The following is a 23,018-nucleotide window of genomic DNA, read 5'->3' on the forward strand; positions in this document are numbered from 1 at the left end:
GTCCCCAGTGCCCCTGGCTGCAGCTCTGACACACGTGGAGCTGCCCTGCTGTGCCAGGCAGAGCCCAGGAAGGGCCAGCAGGGTGAGTGGTGGCTGCCCTGGGGCTGAGCAGCCCCCGTGCCATGGAGCCGCGGGGAGTATGGGGCTCCCTCTCAGGAGCAGGGCACGTGTGCCCCGTGCCCCTTTCGCTTCAGCCCCAAAAACACCAATGCACAACTCGTCAACATTTTATTAATGGTCAGCAACCAAAGTTTACAAGAGAGAGGACACCAGACACAGCCTGGCAGGACCATCTGGCACAGTGCAATGAGCTGCTCAGGATCCCCAGCCCAGGATCCTGGAATGTGAGAGGCAGAGGGGGCTCACAGCTCAGGACCCATCTCGCAGGCTGCACCTGCCCTCGGAGGCAGCACGCTGCATGTCAGCCATCGGGAGACACCCCCAAAGCTGCCCCTGGCCAGGCCCTGCCCTCAGCTACTCCATCAGCACAGCCCACACGAGGCACTGGGTCCTGCTGCCTTGCAAGGGACAGCCTTTGGGGACAGGATCCCTGTGCCTCGTGGGCAGAAATGCCTGACCCGGCTCCACCTGCCCCTGAGCAGCTGCAGCAAAGGAACTGCCCAGGGCAGCTCTGGGCGTGGGCAGGGGCAGGGGCTGAGCAGAGGCAGCACAGCGGGGCCGGCACCGCCGCTGGCTCCTGAGCAGAGCTGCAGGGGAAGCCCAGGAGCCCCGTCCTGCTCCCAGGCTGCTCCCAGGGCCTGAGCAGCCACCTGCCCTGCCCAGGGCTGCTCCTGCCCAGGGCTGCTCCTGCCCAGGGCTGCTCCTGCCCAGGGCTGCTCCGCACTGCTGAGCCCGGGCTGGCGGGGCAGGGGCGCGGCAGCTCCTCCACCTCCCTCCGACTAAGAGCCAGAAATGGCACAGGATAAAAGCACATCAACGTGTTAAAACATTAGTTATAATTAAAACCTTTTTGTTTTGTCAAATCTCCTCCTGGGAAAAGGGACAGGGACTGATTAACGGAGATAAAACTAGGCAACGGAATCCCAACTCGTTATGTCTGCGTAATTAGTGCAGGAGGAGCTAGGGCAGCACATCCTGCGTGCCAGCAGGGCTGCCCCCTTTCAGGGCTCCTTTCCTACAGAGCAGCTGCTCTCGCAGAGGGTGAAGCTGCAGCTCTCGGTGGTTCACACACGCCCCTCTGCAGCCTAGTGCTTCTCCTGCTCCAGCCTCCTCATGGCCTCCAGCACAGCCAGCTCTTTGGCTTCTTTCTTCTGGTTGCGAGCTTCAAACTCCAGCCTGCAAGTACCACACAGTGCCCTGAGGTTCTCATTCACCCACGCTGCCTGTAGACAAAAGCCCCTGGAGCAGGGCAGCGTTGCCTTCTGTGCTGCTTGGTTCTGAGAGCCCTTCAGAAACCCCCCAGGACCCCCAGAGCCTCCCATGGCTGCTGCCAGCCCTCTGCAGTCCTGCACTCCCACACTGGTCACACTGACTTCCTTCTCCCTCTGTGGAAGCTGCTATTCCATTCTTGGGCTGTTCTGGGTGATGTAACACCAAAATCAAATTTATCACAGATGTGAGCCAAGGTGCTGAAAGAAGGACTCGGGCCTAAAAAGACCAAAAGCAACATGCCCTTTCCCCTGGGATACAGCAAGGGAAATTTATCATTAAAGGAGAAAACCAATAAATGTGCAGTGCAGCACATTCTGACACAGCAGAGTTCAGCTGTTCCCTTCCCTGTACAGATTGATGCAATCACATTTACAGCCTGCCCAAGCCATGACAGAGGAAGGAAGCCAAGTTTGCTGCTCTGTGCCTTCAGACAACACCTTCTCTCCCTGTTTGGTCCCATCCATCAGTCCCCAGACACTCTGGAGGGAACAGTATGTGACAGAACCAGGAGACAAAGAAATCCAACCTGTTCTTGATGATTCTTTGCACAATTAGATCTGTGGTGAGATTGCTGCCACTGTCCACCAGCTGGAAAATGCCACGTCGCTTTGGTTCCTGCAGAGAGACACAGACAGGGCTGTGAAAACCCTGGGAGTGCAGCCCAGCTGAGCTGAGCCGTGGCACAGGCAGGATGCACAGTGACCTCCTCGCCGGCACAGCAAACACTCGCTGAAAGCAAAGCTCCACATACACAGGAGCTGCCCAGCACAGGATTTCTCCCTCTGCCACGAAGGCATCAGGAACAGGCAGAGCAAAGCAGTGCTTGGAGAGTGCAGCTGCTGGGAGTGTTTTACTGACTGCTCCATGATGCTGCCCTCGGGCGTGGATGAAAAGCTGCCAAAGCCTCCTCTGCAGTACCTTCTCAGTCCAGGAGCACAACCAGTCCAGAGCCAGGCCCTGGCCATCAAATGCTGACAAAGCAAGTGGCACTTTACCTCATATGGATCAGAACCGTCCTTGTCCGGCACCACCTCAGTCATCCCATGGCAAACAAGCGTCACCTGGAGGAGGACACAAAAGTCACTCACAAGATCCAGAGGATGCCAGGGACATTTCCTGCCACTACTCCCACTGAGCACAGCCTGGAGACCCTCGTGCATGCACAGCCTGAGTCCCAGTGTGAGCAGGACCCTCCCTCTTGCCCCCCTGTGCTGTCCTGCACCACTTCAGCTCCCCATACATCTCCATGTCCATCCCTGTGCAAGGACTCACCCTGAAGTGATCCAGCAGATCAGCAGTGACAGCGTAGGGAGCTCCAATCACCACCTCTGAGACATACTGAAAAAGGAACCAGGTAGAGTTTTTAAATTTAACAAAAACCATCAAAGAAAAACCCAAAACCCAATCCCAAGCCAGAAGCCAGCTGCTTCTTAAAGAGACCCGAGCAGTCACCTGGCTACAGAAGTTCAAATAAGGGAACAGAGAAGTGGGTTCAGCAGTAACTGCTTGTCACACCACAGCTTTTTGTTCCTCTACAGAATGTCCTTTCTGTGCCTATAGAGCAAATCCAAAAGTTAATTGCTCCAGGCAACATTTCTGGGGTTCCCCACGATTTTGCCTCAGGCATTTTCTCCCCTGCTGCAGGGAGCAGCGTTTTCTGTCTGACCACACAGCTCCCTCTGTGGAGTCCAGCCCTGCCACTGCCAGCAGAGCAGCTGGATGGGGCACAGCTTGGATCAGCCAGGATGGCACAGGAGCCCAGCAGAGCCTCCCAAGAGGACCAGCACCTCTGGCAGCCTCAAGTGATTCATCTTGTCTGTGTTCTCAGGGCACACCAAGGAGCTCGTGCAAGGTCACTGAGCACAGGTGCCCACCAGCAGGCCCTGGGCAGCCCTCAGAGTGCAGAGACACCACTCACCCTGCAGGCCAGGACGCTGAGGGTTCGCTCGTGGATGTTCATGATGGGATAGTTCTTCCCTTTGTAGCGATTCACCTCCTAGGGCAGAGCACCAGGCAAGTCAGAGGGAGACAGAGCAACTCCCTTCCCTCCTCCCTGTCCCAAAACAACATCCCTGTCCTGTCTGTGGGAGCACAGGCTGCCTGGCTCAGAGAACAGGCCCAGCTGCTCTGCCCTGGGACAGTTCCACACGGACCTGATCGAAATGCAGCCCAGCAATGATGTAGGGCTTCTCTGCCAACTGGTGAACCTTCTCCAGGAAATCCACGTGGCCAACATCTGCAGATCAGTTTAAGGAATTGAAGCTCACGTGGAAAACAGAGGAAGGAAGACAGAAATAGAATCACCCAAAAACGACAGCGGGAGTCAGGAATCCCTAGGATTTTATTCTTGCACTCTTATTGCCTATTTCCAAGAACAGCTGCTGCCTCCCTCCTCAGGTTCCACTGGTTCTAGGCAAAAGCCAGAGACTTTTTCAGCTCCAACTTACATGGACTCAGCTTTGCCTCTATCCAGAATTTCTGCTTGTTCGGATGTTCTGGCACAAAGGCTCAAAGCCTGCCCCAGGAACAGCGTGTCAGCTCCAGGTGCTGTGGCAGCCAGTCTGCACCACAATCACTGGAGTGCTGAGAATATCCATCTATCTGCCTTCCTGAAATCCAACAGCCACAGATTGCTCCACACAGGAGCTACAGCCTCTTTCTCAGCATGCTGTGACTAAGACACTGCCAGGAAGAACTCACTCCTGACTCCTCCCTCACACACAGCTACAGAAAAGGAAGAAGAACGAGGCAAATACGCAGTGTGGTGCCTCCCAACATGGGAACATCAGCCAAAGAGCCCTGGTGCAGCCCTGGAGAGTGAAGGATACGGAACAGGTCGAAGGCTCCAGCCACGTAGATGATGGTGTCTCCTGGCTGGGGCTCCTTCCCTGATGCAAACTGGATGATCTTCTGGGATGTCTGCAGGAACTGCGAGACACCAGTCCAGGGACTATGACCCTTGGGCCCCTGTGGAAACATACACCAGACACAGCTTCTTTTCAGGCTCTGGGAGGCGCCTGGGACAACACACAGTGCTGGGCAATCTGCTCATCTGAATTTGCTGCCTCGGACTCTCTACATTCCTGGCATCGAGTGTTCAGACAGTTTCACAAAAGCCCTTTATGCCCTGTCTAAATCATCACCTCAGCAGACAGCTCAGGAGATGCCAAGAGGAAAGCTCAGGAAGGAGGAAGACAACAGGGCAGGTTTGAATTTCCAGGAGAAGCAAGACAACACCGACCGAGCTACGCTCTGGCAGCCCCAGGGCGCCTGCCTGGCCCTCAGCTCTGGGACAGAGCTCGGTCCCCACCGCGTGGCAGCTCTGCAAGCGGCCACTGTCACCTGCTCTGCCACCCAAAGCTGCTCCATGGCACTTGGCAGGACACCCACGCTGCAGCTGAGGCCAGAGCAGGCCCTGCAAAGGGCAGCACGCAGACAGCTCAGCTGTCAGGGTCACCCAGGGTACCCAGTGCCCTGAGCCATCCTACCCAGATCCAAGCCCCAGCAAACAGCCATGCTAGAGCAATATGCCTCAAAACACCTACTCAAAACCCCCAAAACAGTGAGCAACTAAGGAAGATGCAGACAAGTCAGCAAATCCCCTGTGAGTAAAAAAGAGTTGCTCGAGCTGCTGGTGCAGCTCATTCAGCAGGGACAATGTGGCTGGAAATGAACAGGGCTGGCTCCTTAGGAGCAGTGTGAGCCCCAGGCTGGCCCTGGCAGCTGGAGCACCGAGAGGCCTGTGCTGCCCTGGAGCTCTGCAGCAGCGTGGCCACACCTGCTGTGCCCACACCCAACACAGCACCTGCACGACAACGTGAGCACTGAGAGGAGCAGCCAGAGGCTGTCCCAGGCTGGAGCCACGGGCACTTGGGAAGTGGCAGGAAGGAACTGACAAGCAAGGAAGGAGCCCAGCAGAGGCTCAGGGGGCACAGCAGCCCTGCGGTCCCCCTCAAGGACAGCTCATGCTGCCCTGTGCCACAGCTGCCCATCACACCCACTGTCCGTGGGGACACGGACGCTCACTGAGACATTGCTGCTACACGTGGGAGGACAAACAAGCCTGCAACAGGCCAGAAAGCACACTGGGAATCCTTCTCAGGCAGGACAACAACCAGACGTCCACGACCAGAACTCACATTACCTTCCCAAAGTTGTCAGTGTGCTTCCGATAGTCTAGGTCCTCATCCTGAAGGGAGATAAAGAGTCAAAATGTTTAAGCACTTGCACAGCTCATCCAACCAAGATATGCTTGTGTGTGGGAAGTGCTGGGAAGGCCAGGCTCAAATGCACACCAGGGATCCTGTCACTGAATGCTGCCAAACTAGTTAATACCTAACCAGAGTCCTGTCCCAGCATGAGTCACAGGAAATGTGTCCTTATCTGATCCCAGCTTGGCACTGCCAGCAAAGGTGGCTCTTGCCCAACCTGCAGCCCCAAGAGTGCTGCACAGCTGCATGCTCCCTCGGCCCAGCAAGCCCCTGACAGGACAGCATCCCTTTTCCTGCCAAAGACCCTCACGAGAGGCAGGCTCAGGCACCTGCAGCAGCCAGCAGCACCGGGCAGATCTCGCTGTCAACTCCTGTGCTACAGCTAAGCCAATTTAACAGCTCAGCACAACAAAACATGTCCCTCTGTCCCTCAATTCGCCTGTGGGTCACTTGTTGCTGCAGTTACCCAGGCGATTCTGTTCCCCGATTCCTTCATTACTCAGTAAATTCAACTCATTACCTGACATAAAACCATTGACTTTACTTTTTCCTGGCTAGGTTAGCTCCCAGCCAGAGAGAGCTGAGGAGACTCAAGAAAGGTCTGATTAGACTAGAGACAACAGAAGGCAGAAGCATGAAGCTCAGTGGAAAGGGAGAGGAGTTTCTAACTCTGGCAGCACCTGGCTGACAGATCCACGTGCCTGCACTGTGTTGTTTCACCCTGGCAGGAGTCATGGGCTTGCTGCAGCTCCCCTAACGTTCCGAGGCCCACCCTGATCATGAGGCACCAGAGTGTGTCCCATCACAGTGCCATCTCAGGCGCGCTGAAGCAAACATGAGCAGGTTGTTTTGCTGCCCCTGCCCGTTCTCCAGGCAGGAGCCAGGCCCAGGAGCTCTACCCTCCACTCTGCTCCGTGTGGGGCAGCAGAGGGAAGAACTGCTCGTGCCCTGTGCCCCACCTCCCCCCAAGCCCCCTGACTCACTATGTTGCTGTGGTGAGCCTTGGTCATGAGCAACATGCGGCCAACAAGGTCAGTGGTGGACACGCCCTGGGTGCGCTTGCATTCCCTGCAGAGACAAGCAAAGGATGAGGCAGGAGCAAAGGCTCTGTCCTCCCACCACTGCCACAGGGCACCTGTGACACCTGATAAACCCAAACCAGGGGCTGGCCTCCTCAGCCTTCCTTCTCAAGAACGGCATTTATCTGCTGAGCCTCGGCATCGCCCTCCGGCCGCAGCCACTGCTCGCGTGAACGCCTCCCTCACCCAGGCTGCCCTCCAGCCAGCTCTCAGGGAGGCTTTAAAGCCAGAGCCAGCCCTGCCAGGAACCAGACAGCCCCACTGGGCAGGAACGGCTGCCCCCCTTCCCTGAAGCCAAAATGCTCGCAGCAATGGAAGCTCTGACACACAGCCAAATTCAGGTGTGACCTGAAGAATGGTATGTTTCATCTGACTTTCCTTCAAGGCACAAAGTCTAACCCTACCCAGAAACTCTGCCCAAAACAAGATAAACAGGTAAGCAAGAGGTTACCTGTATCGCCCTGCTGTCTTTACTTCCTCATAGGTGTCCTTGCCATCGATAGTTAAGGTGATGTCATCTGCAGAGAGAGAAAAGCCTCAGAACTGGACACAAGCTCTCCTGCACAAAAGCAGCAGCTGTGCCAGTCCCACACACCTACAACTCTGCAATCCAAATCCCTGTGCCTCCACAGAGGACACGTCCTGTGCCCCACAAAGATGTCAGGGAAGTGACAACTGTGACGACTGTGTCTGTGGAGACAGGGACATTCCTGGACATTAACACCATCACCCATCTGGGGCACTGCTGGGTGCCCTGCAGCAGCAGGCACAGCCGACTATTGTCTGAATGACAATAAACAAGCACTATCTGTATCAATGTTAAAAATGAACATTTTAGCTATTCTGGGACTGGTTTTAACCCTTGGCTCATGTTACAAGTTTTCAGTCAATGAAACAGTTAATCCAGTGGAAAGTTCTTCCTCTCAGTGGCTGCACTCCCACAGTGACATCCAGGACCCTTCCACAGAGGCCATTCTGGCTCATCTCTGGCTCACGGCTCCCAACTCCCCCTGCAGAAACACCTCTCACACTTTTGGTGATGGTGCAAAGCCTTCACAAGCAAAAGCTAAGCTGGTTTCCCTTTGCCAAAGGAGCCAGTGGGCAGCCCTGAGTGTGCCCACACAGAGGGTGCCTCAGTCCTGCTCCGCTCCCCAAAACCCCACAGCCTCCCCTCAGAGCACAGCCTGGCGTGCCAGGAGGGCACACACAGCCGGGCACACACTGCCAGGAGGGCACACACTGCCAGGAGGGCACACACAGCCGGGCAGGGCACACACTGCCAGGAGGGCACACACTGCCAGGAGGGCACACACTGCCAGGAGGGCACACACAGCCGGGCACACACTGCCAGGAGGGCACACACAGCTGGGCAGGGCACACACAGCCGGGCACACACTGCCAGGAGGGCACACACAGCTGGGCACACACTGCCAGGAGGGCACACACAGCTGGGCAGGGCACACACTGCCAGGAGGGCACACACAGCCAGGAGGGCACACACTGCCAGGAGGGCACACACAGCCGGCAGGGCACACACAGCTGGGCAGGGCACACACAGCCAGGCACACACTGCCAGAAGGGCACACAGAGCCAGAAGGGCACACAGAGCTGGGCAGGGCACACACAGCCGGGCACACAGAGCCAGGAGGGCACACACAGCAGGGCTGCTGTCACCACCTCAGGTAAGCGCAGCTATTTCCACACTCAGCCTTTGCACAAACACAGCCTGGCCAAGCTGCCGGGGCAGGGTGCTGCTCGGAGAGCACGGGGTGATTGCGACAGGTCAGTGAGTGGCACAGGGGACGAATGCAAGCAGCTGGAGCAGGGCCACGGGCACTCCTGTGCTGCCACAACCCCTCAGCACCCCTGCAGGGATCACGTACACCAGACACCCTCAGGGCAGGCAATGAAGGTAATGAGGAATTTGATAACCACTCCATCCACGTGAAAAAAGAATATTTATCTTCTAAAGATGAGGGATTTATTTACACTTTGTGAAATACTTGGCTTATCAACAGCAGGTGGCTGGGATCAGATGAGAGATACACGAAATGAGTGCAAAGACTACTCCTGGTCAAAGTAACAAAATTGCTTCAGAGGGGCAGGGAAGAAGGGCTGAGGCTTAATGAACATTGGCAGCAGCCCAGGAAGGGACAGAGTCCCAGAGCAAGAACGTTTCCTCAGAACACTGGTGCTCTTTAGCAACAGTACACCCAAAAGTGTTCACACTAAGAACTAGGTCTCTGGCCACGCAGTCAGCTGAGCCACTGAACAGCTTATCAGCTGGATAAAGAGAGAAGCTTTTCAGATCTAACCTTGTCCCAGGATAAGTAGAAATAAACATGGTTGTATTTCTGCATGCTTTCCTTTTCAATAGTGTTTTTCACACTTAAGTTTTGTAAATGGCTTTCCCCTTTACACAAATTTCTGCTGGTGCTAAGGGCAACCTCGGGATAATTTTAAATGACACATTTCACCTTTGTAAGTTAAAACCGAGGGCCCAGGCCACTCTTGAGGTTCTGAGCACACCGATGTTTCTCCAGACCACAAGACCAGAAGCAGCTGTGCTGCCCAGTGCAGGCGTTGAGAAGGCAGAGCTGTGCAGGTAGCCCTGCCCCTGCAGGTTTGCAGCAGGGCACCTGGAGCACACCTGGAGCACACCTGGAGCCCAGGTCAGCACAGCCACTGCCCCATCCCCACTCACCCCCATGCACGCAAAAGTCACAGCTGTACTTGTCCAGGGTTTCCAGTGTGGTGACATAAGGAGCTCCAGGAGCAATCTCATCCACCCACTTGATGGCCTGCACCATTTTGTACCTCTCCTCCTGTGTAAAGACGGGAGGACCCTTGTGCTTGGCAATCTCCTCTGGGGGAGAAACAAAATTCCAGTTAGAAGCACGTCCTGCAGCTCCAGTGACTCTCAGCCACTGCCCCTCTCGTTTCATGGGCAGGTGAACTTCACTGCAGGCTTATGCTCAGATTTGGATCAGTCTGTGGTAGCAAAGGAAGCCCCAGATAGATCAGAAAATATTTTGATTCGGTTGCATTTCCTAAACATTTAACAAGGGCCCTGGAATTCACTCAGAGGGCAAAATGTCTCAGTGCCTCCCTGTACCCAGATACTTCTTCCTGAAGGGATGAGATGGGGCTCCCAGCATCCCCCCAGGAGAAATTTCCCTCTTAAACAGTAACTTCATACTACCCCTGGTTCATACTGGAAATTCTGCATCCACAAACCCATTTAAAATATATCTCGACATGCCAGAACTTGTTTCTGACACTTAACTTCCAGATTGCCTTGAAAAGAGTTTTCTTCAAAAGGTAATTTGTTTTGAAACGTAAATTCTGCACCTCCTACCAGCAAAAGCAGACTGATTTTTGGCTGTTTCAACTGTTTTTATAGCACAGAAGGCAGATTAACCCTCGGAGCCTGCAAGACCTGACCCACCTAATCCTCAGTCCAAAAGTATGACAGGGTAACTCCACTCCCAGAGAAGGGACATCTTTCTCTTGGAGGCTACTGATGCTGGAGCAGATGCAGGATGAAGCCTGACCCTATCAGGAGCTCTTGGGGCTAATGCTGCTGGGCAATCTGAGGGGCTGCGCGGGAGGAGTGCTGGTAGAACCTCTTACCATCGGTGTGGACCCCAACGATCAGGTAATCGCCCATGGCCCGTGCCTGGCGCAGCTGGTTCGAGTGGCCGTAGTGCACCATGTCGTAGCTGCAAAGAGAAGGGCCGGCTCAGCCGGGCAGCTGCGGGCGATCCGCCCCAGCCTCGGGGCTGCCCCGGTCCCCGCGGGAGCCCCCGGTGCTCCAGGGCCGCTCCCTCCGTGCACCTGCCCGGCAGGGCTGGCCGGCCCCGGGGCCGTTAAGCGGCCGAACGAAGGGGCGCTGCCGGCCCGGCCGGTTCGTGCCCAGGCCCGTTCGCCGCCGCTCGCCCGGCACGGAGAGCGCCGCGGAGCCGCGACCCGGCCCGTCCCGCCGCGCTGACAGAGGAGGCGGAGGCACCGGCGTAGCCAACACGGTTTATTTCCGCGGCGCCGCGACACGGCCCGGCCCGGCCCGGCCCGCCCCGCCAGCACTCACCATCCATCGCACCAGACGCGCACGGGCCGGTGGCCGCCGCCGCCCGCCGCGGCCCCGCCGCCGCCCGCCGCCCCGTTGCGCAGCATGGCCGCGCTGTCACCGGCGCCCGCCCCGCCCCGCGCTCAGCGGCTCTTCCTGCGCCGGCCGCCCTTGGCGCAGCCGCGGCCGAGCCACCCCCCGGGCCGCCCGACCGCCGCCTCCGCCCGCTCCCGGGGCTGCTCCTGCTCGCGGGGCTCCTCCCGCTCCCGGGGCGGCGCCACGGCTTTCCGCGAGTGCGTGCCCTCCTCGCCGGGGCGCAGCGGCTCGGCCAGCGCGAAGATCGGGTCCCGCGCCCTGCGGGAGGAAGCGCAGAGGGCGGCGGTGGGCGCTGCGGCGGCCCCGGGCCGGGCTCCCGCCGCGCACGGCCCGCGCCGCTCACCGGTCGTAGCGCGGGATTTCCAGCCCCAGCTCCGCCATCAGCAGCCGCATCACGTCGTCGCAGCGGCCGTGCAGCTTCAGCGCGGCCAGGTCGTCCTTCGGGGTCCACTGCGAGCGAGAGCAGAGCCGGCTGCAGGCGGCTCCCCGCGGCAGGACCGGGGGCTCCGGGCCCCGCACGCCCGCGGCCCCTCGGCTCGCCAACCCAGCGGCGAGGGCTCTGTCTCACCTGCAGGTTCACAATATACAGCTTGGGCCGCCGTGTGGGGGGCTTGCTCATGCACCACAGCCGCGGGTATTTTTTCAAAACCTGCCACAAAGCACAGCGGATCAGCACAGCCACAGGCACACGCAGCCGTGAACTGTATCAGCGAGAGGAAAAGGAATGTATTACCAGGAGGGGAAAGAGGGAGGAAGAGAGACTATCACAGATGTTGGGCGAATCCTGACACCAGAGTTTACAGTTGTCTGTTTGGGAGGAGACTGCTCAGCACCAAGGTGTATCACCAAGAGGGAATGCTGCTAACAATCTTCACCGAGTCTCTAAAGTTACCTTTAAGCTGGAACCCAGACAAAGAATCACATCTGCTTTGCTCGCAGCTTCTGTTGCTGCTTCCCAGTTCAGGGGCTGTCTCAATGTCCCCTTCTCCCCAAAGTGGACGATTGTATCTCTCAACTGTGCCCCACACTTGTGGCACATCCTGCCCGTGTGGTGCCTGTGCAGGGCCGTGCGCTCCGTCACATCAAACACTCGCACGTACTCTCTGTTGGGCGTGCAGGACGTGCAGACCTGGCGCAGGACGAAAGCAGAAACCCCGTCACACCATCAGCATCACACCCACTCCAAGCCAGGAGCAAGCCTCTTCTCTTGGAAGAAAAGCATTTTTTGGGGACAACGCAGAAGTTGTAGACAGAAGCATCAGGGATCAGATGCTAACTTGGGAAACCTCAAGGTTTTTTTGAAAACCAGCCACAGGCAGCCTTTGGCTACATGCTGGGAGGGATTTCAGAGAAGGGCTGAGGAAGAGGTGTCAGAATCAAAAGGTTCCAGTATGTACAGAGGAAGAGCTACAGAGCCGTGTTTGGCACTTCCTAGGCAGTTCACCCCAAACCCAAGGGTCTGAAGGCAGGAACTGCACACAGGCCAAGCCCTTGTACTGATTCCTTCTGAGCTAGTGGCAGATCAAGAGTTTACATTCTCTTTTTGTGAGGCCACTTAACGTTGACTCTTCCTGCTCTGGCCACTCACCTCTATGTACATGTTCCCGTGCAGCTCAGATATTGCAGCTCGGGGCAGCCCGCTCCGCAGGTGCAGCCCGTCACAGTTCTGAGACACCACGTGCTGCACCTTGGAGGGAACACAACACTGAGCTCCTGCAAACCACACAGGGATCCCTCCAAGCAGTGATGCACGTGTCCCAAACCACACCAACAGCCTGTACATCAGGGCAGGACCCACAGGGGAAGAGCCTGGTGAACAGACCTTTGTGAAAGCTAAATAGAAACCTCCTCCTGCTAAAATGAACATTTTTAGGGCTGGCTGATTTGTGACCAGCTCCCCAGACCAGCCTCACCAGGGACAAATACGACATGTTAAAGAAAAGGCACTGGGGAAAACTGCCAGAGCCAGAGCCTCCAGCTGACTGAGGAAGGCTTGGACATGTTTTCCTACATGGATACGCAGCCACTTGAGCCAAAAATGCAGCGAGGCAATATTCTCTGACTATTCCCTGCTGGGTTTATAATTTTTAGGCAGAGGAACACAAGTGAGGTGAGGTAAAAATATCTTACCAGGTTGTGCTTGTGCAGAGAGGCAATGCTCATATGAGTGAGTGTGGGCTCTGCCTCACTCAGGTCTGCAGCCCTGATAAGAAGCAAGGGGGGGAAAAAAAGTTGGAATTGCCATTAACCTCTTCCAGTGTCAGCTTTCAGGGAATTTGGCTCCTCACCTGATGGTCCTGCCCTTCTGCAGCAGGGTCCAAATGCCATTGGGGCCTCTGTAGTCTGGGATCGAAGCTGCCTGTCACAGAGAGAACAGCAGGGCTGACGGGGGGGCAGGCACAGCTCCTGTGCACAGCCACAGCCAGCCCAGGACAACTAGACACAGGCAGCCAACACAAAGTCCAGCCATCACTGCTTTTTCATTCACTCCCAGTTTTCCAGCATAGCTGTTCCTGAACACAGGGAAACCTCTTGATCTGTTTTCTCTCTCTCTTCTACGTTTCAGCTCTCATTATTACTTCTAGTGTAAGCTTTCTCCAATTTTATGATTATGGAATCCCTCCAGAACTCTTTTTCATCCTTGGTACTTCCCGCTTTGCTACACAGCACTCCATTCTTGAGCCTTCTGTTATTTTGCCTAGATTCTATTCTGGCCTGTCCCACTCAGCATCTCTGTGAGCATGCAGGTGACACGAGCACCCAGCCCCCTGCCCTGAGTCAGGCTCCATTTCAGCAGAGAAGGGAGGGACAGAGTTCACACAAAGGGGGAGGTGACACATTAGAAGAGGTAGAACCAGACTGCTGCTTTGTCCCAGGCTACTGCCACAGAGCAATTCTCAAAGTGCTGTTTATAAATCCCAATAATCCCCAGCTGTCTCTGCATGTCAGATAACACATATAGCATTGCTGAGCTAACTGGTCTGAGGTTTTACACCAAGTCGTGGAAGAGACTCGAGTGAAGCCAGAGCAGTGTCCTCTGGCTCAGGCTGTGCCTGAGCAATCCTGCAGCCACAGGATCTCCGGGGCAGCAGGAATGCCCTGGGCTGCAGGACTCGTGGCTCAGGCGCTGTGCTGGCCCCAGAGCAGCCTGCAGGGCCGGGGCTGGCACGCACCGTGCTGATCCCAGCGCCCGTGTAGATGACGAGGTGCCTGGCGCCGCGCACGGCCGCCGCCAGCTCTGCCACCTTCCTGCTCAGCTCCTCGGGCTCATCGCACACCTGCAAAACACACCCAGCAGGTCACACGGCTCGGGCCACGCAGGAAAAGCAGCACAGACACAGCATGAGCAGTCATTTCCAGATGAAAAGGACGTGGCATTGTTCGTGGGAGGATCACGGCAAAAAACCTCCTGGAGACCGGTAGCTGAAGACACAGCCCCTCGGGAGACCGGTCCGCACAGCCAGAGGCGCCTGGAGCGCGGCTGACCGGAGACAAACACCGGCAGTGCCCCGAGGGCCGGCGGGCTGCCGGTACCGGGGCACGGCGGTTGTTCACCTGCTGCGGCTCTAGAGCTCGGCGGCAGCCAGCCCGGCAGCCTCCGCCGCGCCTCTCCGCGCCCGGGGCCGCTCCCCGCCATCCCCGGCGCGGCCTCCCCGTGCCCCCGCCGCCCACCTCCTCCTGCCGCCGCCGCAGCCGTTCGCGCCGCTTGCGGCGCCGCTCCAGCTCCCTGACGATGTCCTCGCTCTCGTTCAGCACCTGGCACTCCTCGGGGCTCCGCTCCGCCGGCGGCTTCCTCCAGATGCGGGACACCTGCCCGGTGCACACGCGTGGTCACGGCGGCCCGTAGCGGCGGGGTGGAGCGGGCCGGGCCGCGCCGTACCGTACCTGTCTCCGGCGGTCGCGCTGCTCCTCCTGCTGCAGGATCTCGGCGCGCGCCGCCGCTTTCCGCTCGGAGCGGCTGAGGCTGCCGCCCGCCGCCATGGCCCGGACCCGCCGCGCCGCCGCCGCACCGGGCCCGGCTCCGCCGCTTCCGCCTTCCGGCCGGAGCGCGCGCGCGCCGCTTCCGGCAGCGCCCTCCCGCGGCAGCGCCCCCTGGCGGCCCCCAAGGACGCGCAGGCGGCGGCTTTTGAAGCGCTTTATTGTCAGTACAAAGGCGGCCGACACTGTACAGAATAAATAACGGCAATAACTTAGCAATAAATACCGCCTGCACCGAGCCCGGAGCCCCCGGCGGGACCCCCTGCCCGCCAGCCCCGGCTCGGGCCGGGAGCGATCGCACACAATTCACAATACACAAATCCCGGGCGGGCCGGGGGCGCTCCCGCGGGGCTGGGCAGGACCGACCCCTCCCCGACGGCCCGGAACGGCACCAGGAAAAGGAGAACGGGAACACGACACCCTTCACAGCAGAAAACCAAACGGACGAGCACGTCAGGAACAAGAACTGTCACACTCCAGAACACTATATACGAGAGAGAAGGCGGCGCGACGGCTCCGGCACGGGCAGGGCACGGGCACGGGCACGGCAGCCCGGAGCCGGACCGGAGCGCTCGGACACTGCGGAGACACATGCCATCCATCACTGCTCCTACACTGCACTGCGAACTAAACCAAAGCACGGGCAAGCCACGCTCAGGGCGCCGGGGCCTCGCTGACATCCAGCGCGGCAAACGGAGCTCGTTTAGCACAGGGGCACCCTTCAGACAGCCGCCCTTCAGCCTCCCTTGAGGCACGGCTGCTCCTGCCCTTGCCCTGCTCCCTGAGCACACCTCGGCCCGGGGGAAGCTGCAGGAAGGGCGGCTGTCCTCGGGCAGTTCTGCCAGCCCCGGCACAGCAGCGGCTGCAGCTCCCCGACACCCGGCACCACCGAACCCAAGCTCTCCGCGGCTGCAGGGCTGCCCGTCCTTGCCTGCCGCCTTTCCGGGCTCTCCTCACACCAGAGAGGAGAGCTGTGGAACCCAGGCCCTGGCCAGCCCCATCCGCACCCTGCCCGCTGCGCTGGCCCACATCAGGACTCAGCTGCGTCCCAAGGGCTCTGCCTGGCTCAGTCTCAGCCTGGCTCTAAGAGGGACACGTTGGGAATCACACCCCAGGACAACTGGACGCCTCTGTGTTCTGTAAAATTTCACTTGTCCCAGCCACCACACAACCAGCTGTAAGACCAGAGCCTGCTGAGTGTTGCGCAGTGTGTGGGCTGTGGTGAATGGCTGGAAGTGGCACACCAGACACTTCAGAGAAGAGAAGAGGAAGTCCAGGACCAGAAGGGGGACGTGTGGAGGCAATGTTCTAACCTGCTCCTCCTTTGGGAAGTTTACTTGGAAAAGCATCCCAAACAACTCCCTAAACTCCCTATCAATCAGAGCAAAGCTGATCTCCAGCAGGAAATCCCCATCAGCTACCTGCTCCTCTCCTGCCACACTGCAGCTGTTCTCAGGCTGCCTGCCCCTCTGCTCAGGGGACAGCAGTATCAGTTCAGCACTCAGAAACACCCCCAAAACCTATCCAGGACAGCTGTACCTCACCACCAGACTGTGGCTTCACTCGTGTTTCCCCAGTCTGCCCCCTCCACTCAATCTTCAGCAGCCAGGAGATCACATGGGCTTCCCCCTCATGCCCTGCTTCTCTAAAACTCAGTAAATCAGCTCAGATCTTTGGGAAGGGGAGAGGGAAGTCAAAGTGTTTGTGGAAACGGAGCCTGGCCACATACAGATTCCCAGCTGCATCCCAGCTGTGAGTCTGAGCCCTCTCCTAAAGCCCTGGGCAGAAGCCACCCCAGGAAGGACAGTGATCCTGCCGCAGCTCGCTGGCCAGCAATGTGCAGACACCAGGACTAGCCTGTCCCACGCCGCCCCTCTTGTTGAGGTGAGCACAACACAAGTTCTGACCACAGTATCTAATTCCAGAGCTCAATCCCATCAGTGTTCCCCTAAGCCTGGACGAGTCTCCCTTACGGTACTTCTCTGACAGGTTTGCTGCACAACAAGGGTGCAGCAATTTCCTCCCCAGACAACCGAGCTGGCCTGGCACTGGCTGCTGAGCAGGAGCTCCTCGGGGCAGGCCTCGCTGCACCAGCCAGCCGTTCCTGGCTCCAAAAACAGCAGCAGCACCTTCGCCTGTGCACCAGTACCCTTCTGGAGAATCCAGAGAGATTTCAACTCACCCTCTCAGTCGAGTTTAGGGAAAACGACAACAGTATGAAATGACAGCACATGGCAAAGGCACCAGCACACCACAGCGCCACACAAGAGCTCGGGAGAGAGCACCCAACACCAGGGGACACCACAGAAACTAGCCAGGTCAAGAATAAGTCACTTTTGGTACAATTGCAAAAAGATATCAAACAGGACTTGCCTCTTTTTTTGTCTTTTTCTAAGTTTTATAAATAAAGTCCGATAACTCTTTATAAAAACTAACCTCAGAGCCACAAACAGTTTGCAGAAGGTTCATGAGAAACTTTAAAATTATTTATTTATTAACTTTTAACTAGCAAAGTCTCTGAGAATATTTCCCCACTCATATGGTCAAATATTCTCGCCTTCTCAGGTAAAAAAGCTGACTATAAATACGCTCTCTCTTCTGTCCAATTTTAAACTTAGATAATTTAATAATTCTTAAAATGATGTTTCTCTCTTTAAATAAAGGGCTATTTAACCACATAAACTGGTTGTGTAAACCATCACACTAGAGACACTTGATACCCTCGAAACACGGGAACAACTAGTGATTTTGGTCTTGTTCAGTGCAACACATTAGGCACAAAACCGGCCTGCAGCCCACACAGTCCCGCTGCTGCCTCCTTCCTTCCTTCCTTCCTTCCTTGCGGGGGCTCCGCACGCGGCAGCGCCGTCCCCCAGCACTGCCAGCTCACACAGCCAACGGCACGGCCCGAGGGACACCCACAGCTAGGGCACAGAGGCACACCTAGAAAGGAATAAAACCTAGGACACAGAACACTCCAACTGTAACTACAGGTACCAAAGGAGACAAAAGCAGCAGGTTCAGGCACTGAGATGCACCACCTGGAAGAGTCATGGAATAAAGCCTTTGGAAGTAACCAAAAATAAGGGTTCCCAGCCCCCAGGAAGAAAGCTTTCCTTGGGCCACTCCTCCACCCTTCTCTCAGCCACGCTGCACAGATTTTCTTTGGGTAGAAAACCAAAATCTCACAACCTGTCCCCAGGGCACCCGAGGGCTACAGACTGCTGGGTGGGAAGCTCTGTCTGCACAGGACAAGGGATGCATCACCACTGCTCATACCAATCTGGACACAACAAAATAAACTGGAGCGATCAGCAGGCCAGTCCTGGGCCAAGTCAAAGGAACCCGGACCCATGTGGGGAGGGCTTGTGCTTTGGGGATTCCAGGCTGGTTTTGTGCCTAACTGCCCTGCACAGACAAGCTCAGGCAACGCTCGCTTCACTAAGACCGGGCGTCCGTTTTGGATTTCACTATTGTGATGACACTGGTGGTAGCCACCTTGCCAGGGACGAGGGGCCCCATACTGGAGGCGAGAGGCCCCCGTGCAGGGGTCACGGGGCTGCGGGCCATGGTTCTGGCGAAGTTCTGCAGGGCCTCGTATTTGGAGCGGAGAGCATCAAGTTCCATTTTCATGCTGGCGTTCTCTGAGGCCAGCTTCTCCACTTCTTGCTGCAGCTCTGCCTTCTGCTTCTCCAGTTCCTCCTTCTGGGTGACGCGCTTCACTCTGCAGCTGGCCGCGTAGCCGCGGTTCTTGAGCGTGCGCCGGCGCTGCTTCAGCTGGATGATCTCCTCCTTGGACAGGCCCCGCAGGTGCTGGTTCAGCTCGCGCACAGACATGGTCACCAGCTCCTCGTCTGTCAGGCTGGTCCCATTCTCACCCGGCTCCCTCTTCACCTGGGGGAGAGGCAGCACACACCTGTGAAGCCTGAGGTGATCCCCACGCCCATCCTGCGCCCCGTTCCTCCCTCGCCACGTTACCTTCAAGGCCTTGTTTCCTTTGTTGGGGGTCGTCATAACACGACAGCCTTGGCAGCTGGGTTCTGCAAGGGAAGGAAGGTCAAATTAGCACCTGGGACACTGCAGAGCCCACGGCATTCCTCTGGCAGGGTCCAGCAGCAACGCCCCGAGGTGCTCCACATCCCGGCTCCTGCCACGGGGTGCTCCACATCCCGGCCCCTGCCACGGGGTGCTCCACATCCCAGCCCCTGCCCCCAGGTGCTCCACATCCTGGACTCTGCCACGGGGTGCTCCACATCCTGGACTCTGCCATGGAAGACAATCAGCAAGCAGCCAGCTGGGCTGGACTCACAATGAGCAGAGTGTCCCTAAGCAGAACCTGCTGCCCTTACACACCTCTGCTCCCACGGAGACTCTGTGGCAATGCTGCTTTTGTTTATGGCAGGGGAAATTAAAGAACTAGGAGGAGTCAGAAGACTTGGAAGCCACATTTTTAAAAATAGCCTTGCAAGCAGCAGGCAGGGTCCAGAGCATGGCTGCTCCAGGCCAGTCATGCTGACTCAGCAGGCTGGCACTCTGCACCACTCGCTCCCAGCCTCGTCCTTATCACTGCCAAGCAGGGCAGCTCACCTCACACGCCCTTCCAACAGGTGCCCAAGCACAGCCCAGGAGCTCCCCACTCCTACCAGACTCCAGATGCTGCCAAGGATGGCTCAATAAGACATAACCCTGAGCAAGGGTACACTGGAATTCCATCACAAATTTGGGCTGATGCCTCAGCAGCCTTCACCTCTCCCAGTCATACAAAAGTGACCCCAATTGAAGGTCTTTTCTGTGAGAAGGCACCTGTCCATCCCTGGCATGCCAGAGCCCAGAAACACCTTCTTCCTCCTTATCTTAAGAGCCAAGGTGTGCTCACAAGAAAACAAAGATTTAAGGTGCTGAAAACCAGAGCAGAGCAGACCCCTTCCATGGAAAGCAAGACTTCAGAACTGGTAAGAGCAATTCCCAGGCCTGCTTTACAGAGACTTATTCCCAGGCTCCTGCTTCCTTCCCCACGTATCTCCTCCCCTCAGGGTTTTCAGATTGCTACTACGCTGCCCAAGGAATTGATGCACACAGATACTCCCTGACAGACACGGCTGTGCCTCAAACAGCCCACACTGCACCCACGCAGCCCTGGCCAGCATTCCTGCACAGCCTCCAGGTGCCTCTGCCCCTTTCATCTTGCAGGTGTTAAACAACAATTTTGTCTGCCTCTGCCTTGCTCCTAGCAGGACTCATGTCCAGTTACAGACCAGAACCAAATGCACACATCAGCAAATAGGGCTTAGTGCTCTTTCAGCAGCTGTGGCACAGGCTCCCTCCAGTGCATCTACGACCTATGGGAGATGAACAGGACCAGCAGTCCCCAGAACACCAGCAGAGATATTCCTGAAGCCTGCAGCCTGCCAGGAGCCAGGCTATTTATACATACCTAGAGGACAATGCTCCTTCCAACAAGATGTCTGCTGCCCCCAACCACACCGGCATAGCCACGGTCATCTGCTGCCCAAGGAAGGCAGCTGCAGTGAGGCAGAACAGGCAGCATGCAAGCAACTGCTGCACAAAATCAATTCTTCCCTCCTTCCCAGACTGCTGCTTATTCCTTCTGTTCCTACCTGGTAAACAACATGTCTGCTGGGAAAAGGGGAGAGGAAAGGGAATAGCTGGAGAGACCAACGTGCCTGCCCCTGCAGCACTTCTGTGCCCCATCCTCCTGCAAGTGGAAGGAGTCAAGGGCAGGTATGGGCAGTGGGACACAGGAATTTGCCTGCCCTGCAGCACTAAAGAATTTACAGCTACCTGTAAACACAGGCTGCCTTCATTACAGCAGACCCAAACTGGAATAAACGGGGCACACGCATGCTGCAGCAGGCAGGGCACTGGGAAGATGCTCCTCAGCAGGCTGGGGAACTGCTGGCCGAGCTGCACACAGCAGAGGCAGGCAGCTACTCATTCCTGCCTCTGCGCACTCTAACACAACACCTCCCAGGCAGGAGCCTCTCTCAACAGCCATCAGAGCTGCCACAGGAGTGGCCCCAAAAACCTGGTGATCCCACCTCTCCAAGGAGCAGCAGCCAGTAGAACGGAAAGAACAACCCAAAGAGTTTCCTGGGTCCTGTTTTAACCGGGCTGTTTGGCAGCTCACAAACAGGACACCCAGAGAATGGGTTACATAGCAGAGACCAAACTTTGCCTTAGTCTCCAGACTGCTGATGGATCAGCTTTTGATAGCTTCCTGAAGAAAGATCACACTGAAAAGTGCCAAACACTGTGGCTGCAATGAAGAAACTGCAGCCTCGACACATTTCCCCAGAGCTCAAAAGGCCTGAACTCAGCACAAGCACAGCCAATTCTCCCCTCAGCTCAGCAGCAGCACACGGGAGCTGAGAGCAGCACGTATGATCCAGCACGGGCCCTTCTCCAGCTCCTGGTGCAGAACCCTGCCCTGAGCCCGTGTAAACACGGCGATGTCCCTGCTGCAGCGGGCAGAGCAGGGCTGTGCTCCCCAGGGCTCCGGCAGGCACAGGAGCGTGTCTGTCTGTCAGCAGTGACGGGGCACACGGCACAGAAACACTCTCCCAGCGTGGATTTCATACTCTTTATTTGCTTGCCGGCAAATTGCCTCACACAGTCTTATCCAATGACTCCCCAAATTACCTGTGTAGCCTAAAACAGTGCCTGCTGTGTTCCCCACCCTGGGCTCCGCTGGCGATGTCATCCGACCCTGAGCACTTCACAGCAATTTTTTCCTTAAGGAATCTGCCCACCCAGCTGGTCCTAGCTCTGCTCACACTGCTAAAGCAACGGGCCAGCTCCGAGACTCCCTCCCCCGACCACAGAGCTCACACATCCCGGACAACCGGAGCCGTGCCCGGCACAGACGGACGCGGCCCCTCGGCGCGGGTCGGACACCGCAGTGCCGGGGGAGCCCGCTCCGCTCGGGGACCCCGCAGCGCCCAGCACCGGGCAGCCCCCGCGGAGCGGCACCTCCGCCCGCACGGCAGCGGCCACCGAGCAGCCCGAGGGCACGGCACCGACCGCGGGCAGCGGGGCCGTGCCTGCCTCTGCTCTGGGCACCGGCGAGCGCCCCGATGGCCCCTCAGTCTGCCGGCCCTCCCGTCCTCGGGAGAAGAATGACAGACCGCGGCGGGGGCCGCCCGGAGGGACGGGGACCAGGAGGCCCCGCCGGGGCCGGGTCGCGGCCGTACCGGCGGAGCCGGAGCGCCCCGAGGTGCGGCGGGGCTGAGCGGGGCAGGCTCGGCCCGAGGGCAGCCGGGCTGCAACACGATCGGGGCGCTCGGCAGCCGCGGAGGGAGGGGCCGGGTACCCGCGCTGCCCGGGGTGGAGCCGGGAGCGGCGGGCGGGGCGGGGCAGGCCCCGGGCCCCGCGCACCTGTTGCTCGCCCGCCGAGCGGGGCCGGGCCGGGCCGGGCGGGGCGGGGCGGGGGCCGGGCGGGCGCGACCCCAACGCCCCGCCGTGAGTCAGCGATGGCGGGCCCGTCGGGCAGCCGCCGACCCCGCGGCGGCCCCGGCCACCCTCCCGGGGCCCGCCGTGCCCGCCCCGCCCCGGCCCGCCCCCGGGGACCGGCCCGCCCCGCCCCGGCCGGTGCCACGGCCGCGCCCGCGCTCGCTGCCGGTGGCGCTCACCTCCTGCCGGGGCCGCCGGGCCGGGCCGGGCCGGGCCGGGCGGGGCGGGGAGGCCGCGCTGGGAGGGACCGGGACTCACGAGCCGCCGCCGCCGCCGCTCACGGAGTCGTCACGTGATATTTGGGTCACGTGGCTCCATTCATGAAGCGCCCGGCGCAACCGCCCCGGGCCTTAAGGGGGCCGCGCTCCGCTCCGGGGCACCGGCTCGGCTCGGCCCGGCTCGGCTCGGCCCGGCCCGGCCCCCGGCGAGCGCTGCCGCTCCACCGAAGTACGGGGTCGGCCGCGTCTCTGGCAGCAGCCACGGCCGCCCGCCGGTGTCCCCGGTGCACACCGCGCGTTTCAGAGCGCGCAGTCCCTCGGGCCGGGGCCGCTCCTCTGCCCCGGACCGCCGCTCTCTGCTCCGCGCACGGGGGATGTGAGCGCCAGCCCTGCGGGGCTGTGGCAGCCCCTGATGGGCTGGGCTCCATCTGCTGCGGTTACACCTACGGGTCTATAACCATCTAGGAAGTTCATCTGTAGCTCTGTCTCTCTGGGAGGACCCAGGGGC

General features: G+C 58.5%; 2 protein-coding genes across 7 annotated transcripts; both read right to left on the bottom strand.

The window, feature by feature from the left end:
- Positions 1–211: 211 nt before the first annotated feature.
- Positions 212–14,887, bottom strand: LOC132081690 (ethanolamine-phosphate cytidylyltransferase-like). Of its 3 annotated transcripts, XM_059485540.1 has the most exons (21): positions 14,730–14,887; positions 14,517–14,654; positions 14,018–14,122; positions 13,133–13,203; positions 12,975–13,047; positions 12,433–12,531; positions 11,737–11,973; positions 11,413–11,493; positions 11,188–11,294; positions 10,316–10,404; positions 9,387–9,548; positions 7,134–7,200; positions 6,587–6,671; positions 5,537–5,581; positions 4,221–4,359; positions 3,546–3,628; positions 3,311–3,388; positions 2,665–2,730; positions 2,388–2,453; positions 1,919–2,007; positions 212–1,296 (listed from the first exon to the last, which is right to left on the bottom strand). In XM_059485540.1, the coding sequence occupies exons 1-21, from the start codon at positions 14,823–14,825 to the stop codon at positions 1,206–1,208; spliced, it is 2,067 nt and encodes a 688-aa protein (XP_059341523.1). In that variant the 5' UTR covers positions 14,826–14,887; the 3' UTR covers positions 212–1,205. The 3 variants fall into 3 exon arrangements, with proteins under 3 accessions (XP_059341523.1, XP_059341525.1, XP_059341524.1); XM_059485542.1 differs by lacking the exons at positions 11,188–11,294; positions 11,413–11,493; positions 11,737–11,973; ... (4 more) ...; positions 14,517–14,654; positions 14,730–14,887 and adding an exon at positions 10,770–10,875; XM_059485541.1 differs by lacking the exons at positions 212–1,296; positions 1,919–2,007; positions 2,388–2,453; ... (7 more) ...; positions 9,387–9,548; positions 10,316–10,404 and adding an exon at positions 10,875–11,102.
- A 78-nt stretch (positions 14,888–14,965) lies between these two features.
- On the bottom strand, positions 14,966–22,560 carry MAFG (MAF bZIP transcription factor G). Of its 4 annotated transcripts, none has more exons than XM_059485545.1 (3): positions 22,472–22,560; positions 18,801–18,862; positions 14,966–18,716 (listed from the first exon to the last, which is right to left on the bottom strand). In XM_059485545.1, exons 2-3 carry the CDS (start codon positions 18,834–18,836, stop codon positions 18,264–18,266), a joined length of 489 nt encoding a protein of 162 aa, XP_059341528.1. In that variant the 5' UTR covers positions 18,837–18,862; positions 22,472–22,560; the 3' UTR covers positions 14,966–18,263. The 4 variants fall into 4 exon arrangements, with proteins under 4 accessions (XP_059341528.1, XP_059341527.1, XP_059341530.1 ...); XM_059485544.1 differs by lacking the exon at positions 22,472–22,560 and adding an exon at positions 21,483–22,150; XM_059485547.1 differs by lacking the exon at positions 22,472–22,560 and adding an exon at positions 22,034–22,052.
- Positions 22,561–23,018: the final 458 nt, after the last annotated feature.

This window comes from Ammospiza nelsoni, chromosome 19 (assembly GCF_027579445.1).
Source record: "Ammospiza nelsoni isolate bAmmNel1 chromosome 19, bAmmNel1.pri, whole genome shotgun sequence".
Classification (NCBI taxonomy): Eukaryota; Metazoa; Chordata; class Aves; order Passeriformes; family Passerellidae; genus Ammospiza; species Ammospiza nelsoni.

Excerpts from the sequence above, each read along its gene's own strand:
- LOC132081690 (XM_059485540.1), bottom strand. The coding sequence starts at position 14,825 with ATGGCGGCGGGCGGCAGCCTCAGCCGCTCCGAGCGGAAAGCGGCGGCG. Across the intron at positions 13,204-14,017 it reads CGGGCGCTGGGATCAGCACG|GCAGCTTCGATCCCAGACTA; the intron begins GTGCGTGCCAGC and ends TCTCTGTGACAG. Across the intron at positions 1,297-1,918 it reads CAAAGAATCATCAAGAACAG|GCTGGAGTTTGAAGCTCGCA; the intron begins GTTGGATTTCTT and ends TGGTACTTGCAG.
- MAFG (XM_059485544.1), bottom strand. The coding sequence starts at position 21,543 with ATGACATCGCCAGCGGAGCCCAGGGTGGGGAACACAGCAGGCACTGTT. Across the intron at positions 18,863-21,482 it reads CACTGTTTTAGGCTACACAG|AACCCAGCTGCCAAGGCTGT; the intron begins GTAATTTGGGGA and ends CTTCCCTTGCAG. Across the intron at positions 18,717-18,800 it reads AAGGAAACAAGGCCTTGAAG|GTGAAGAGGGAGCCGGGTGA; the intron begins GTAACGTGGCGA and ends CCTCTCCCCCAG.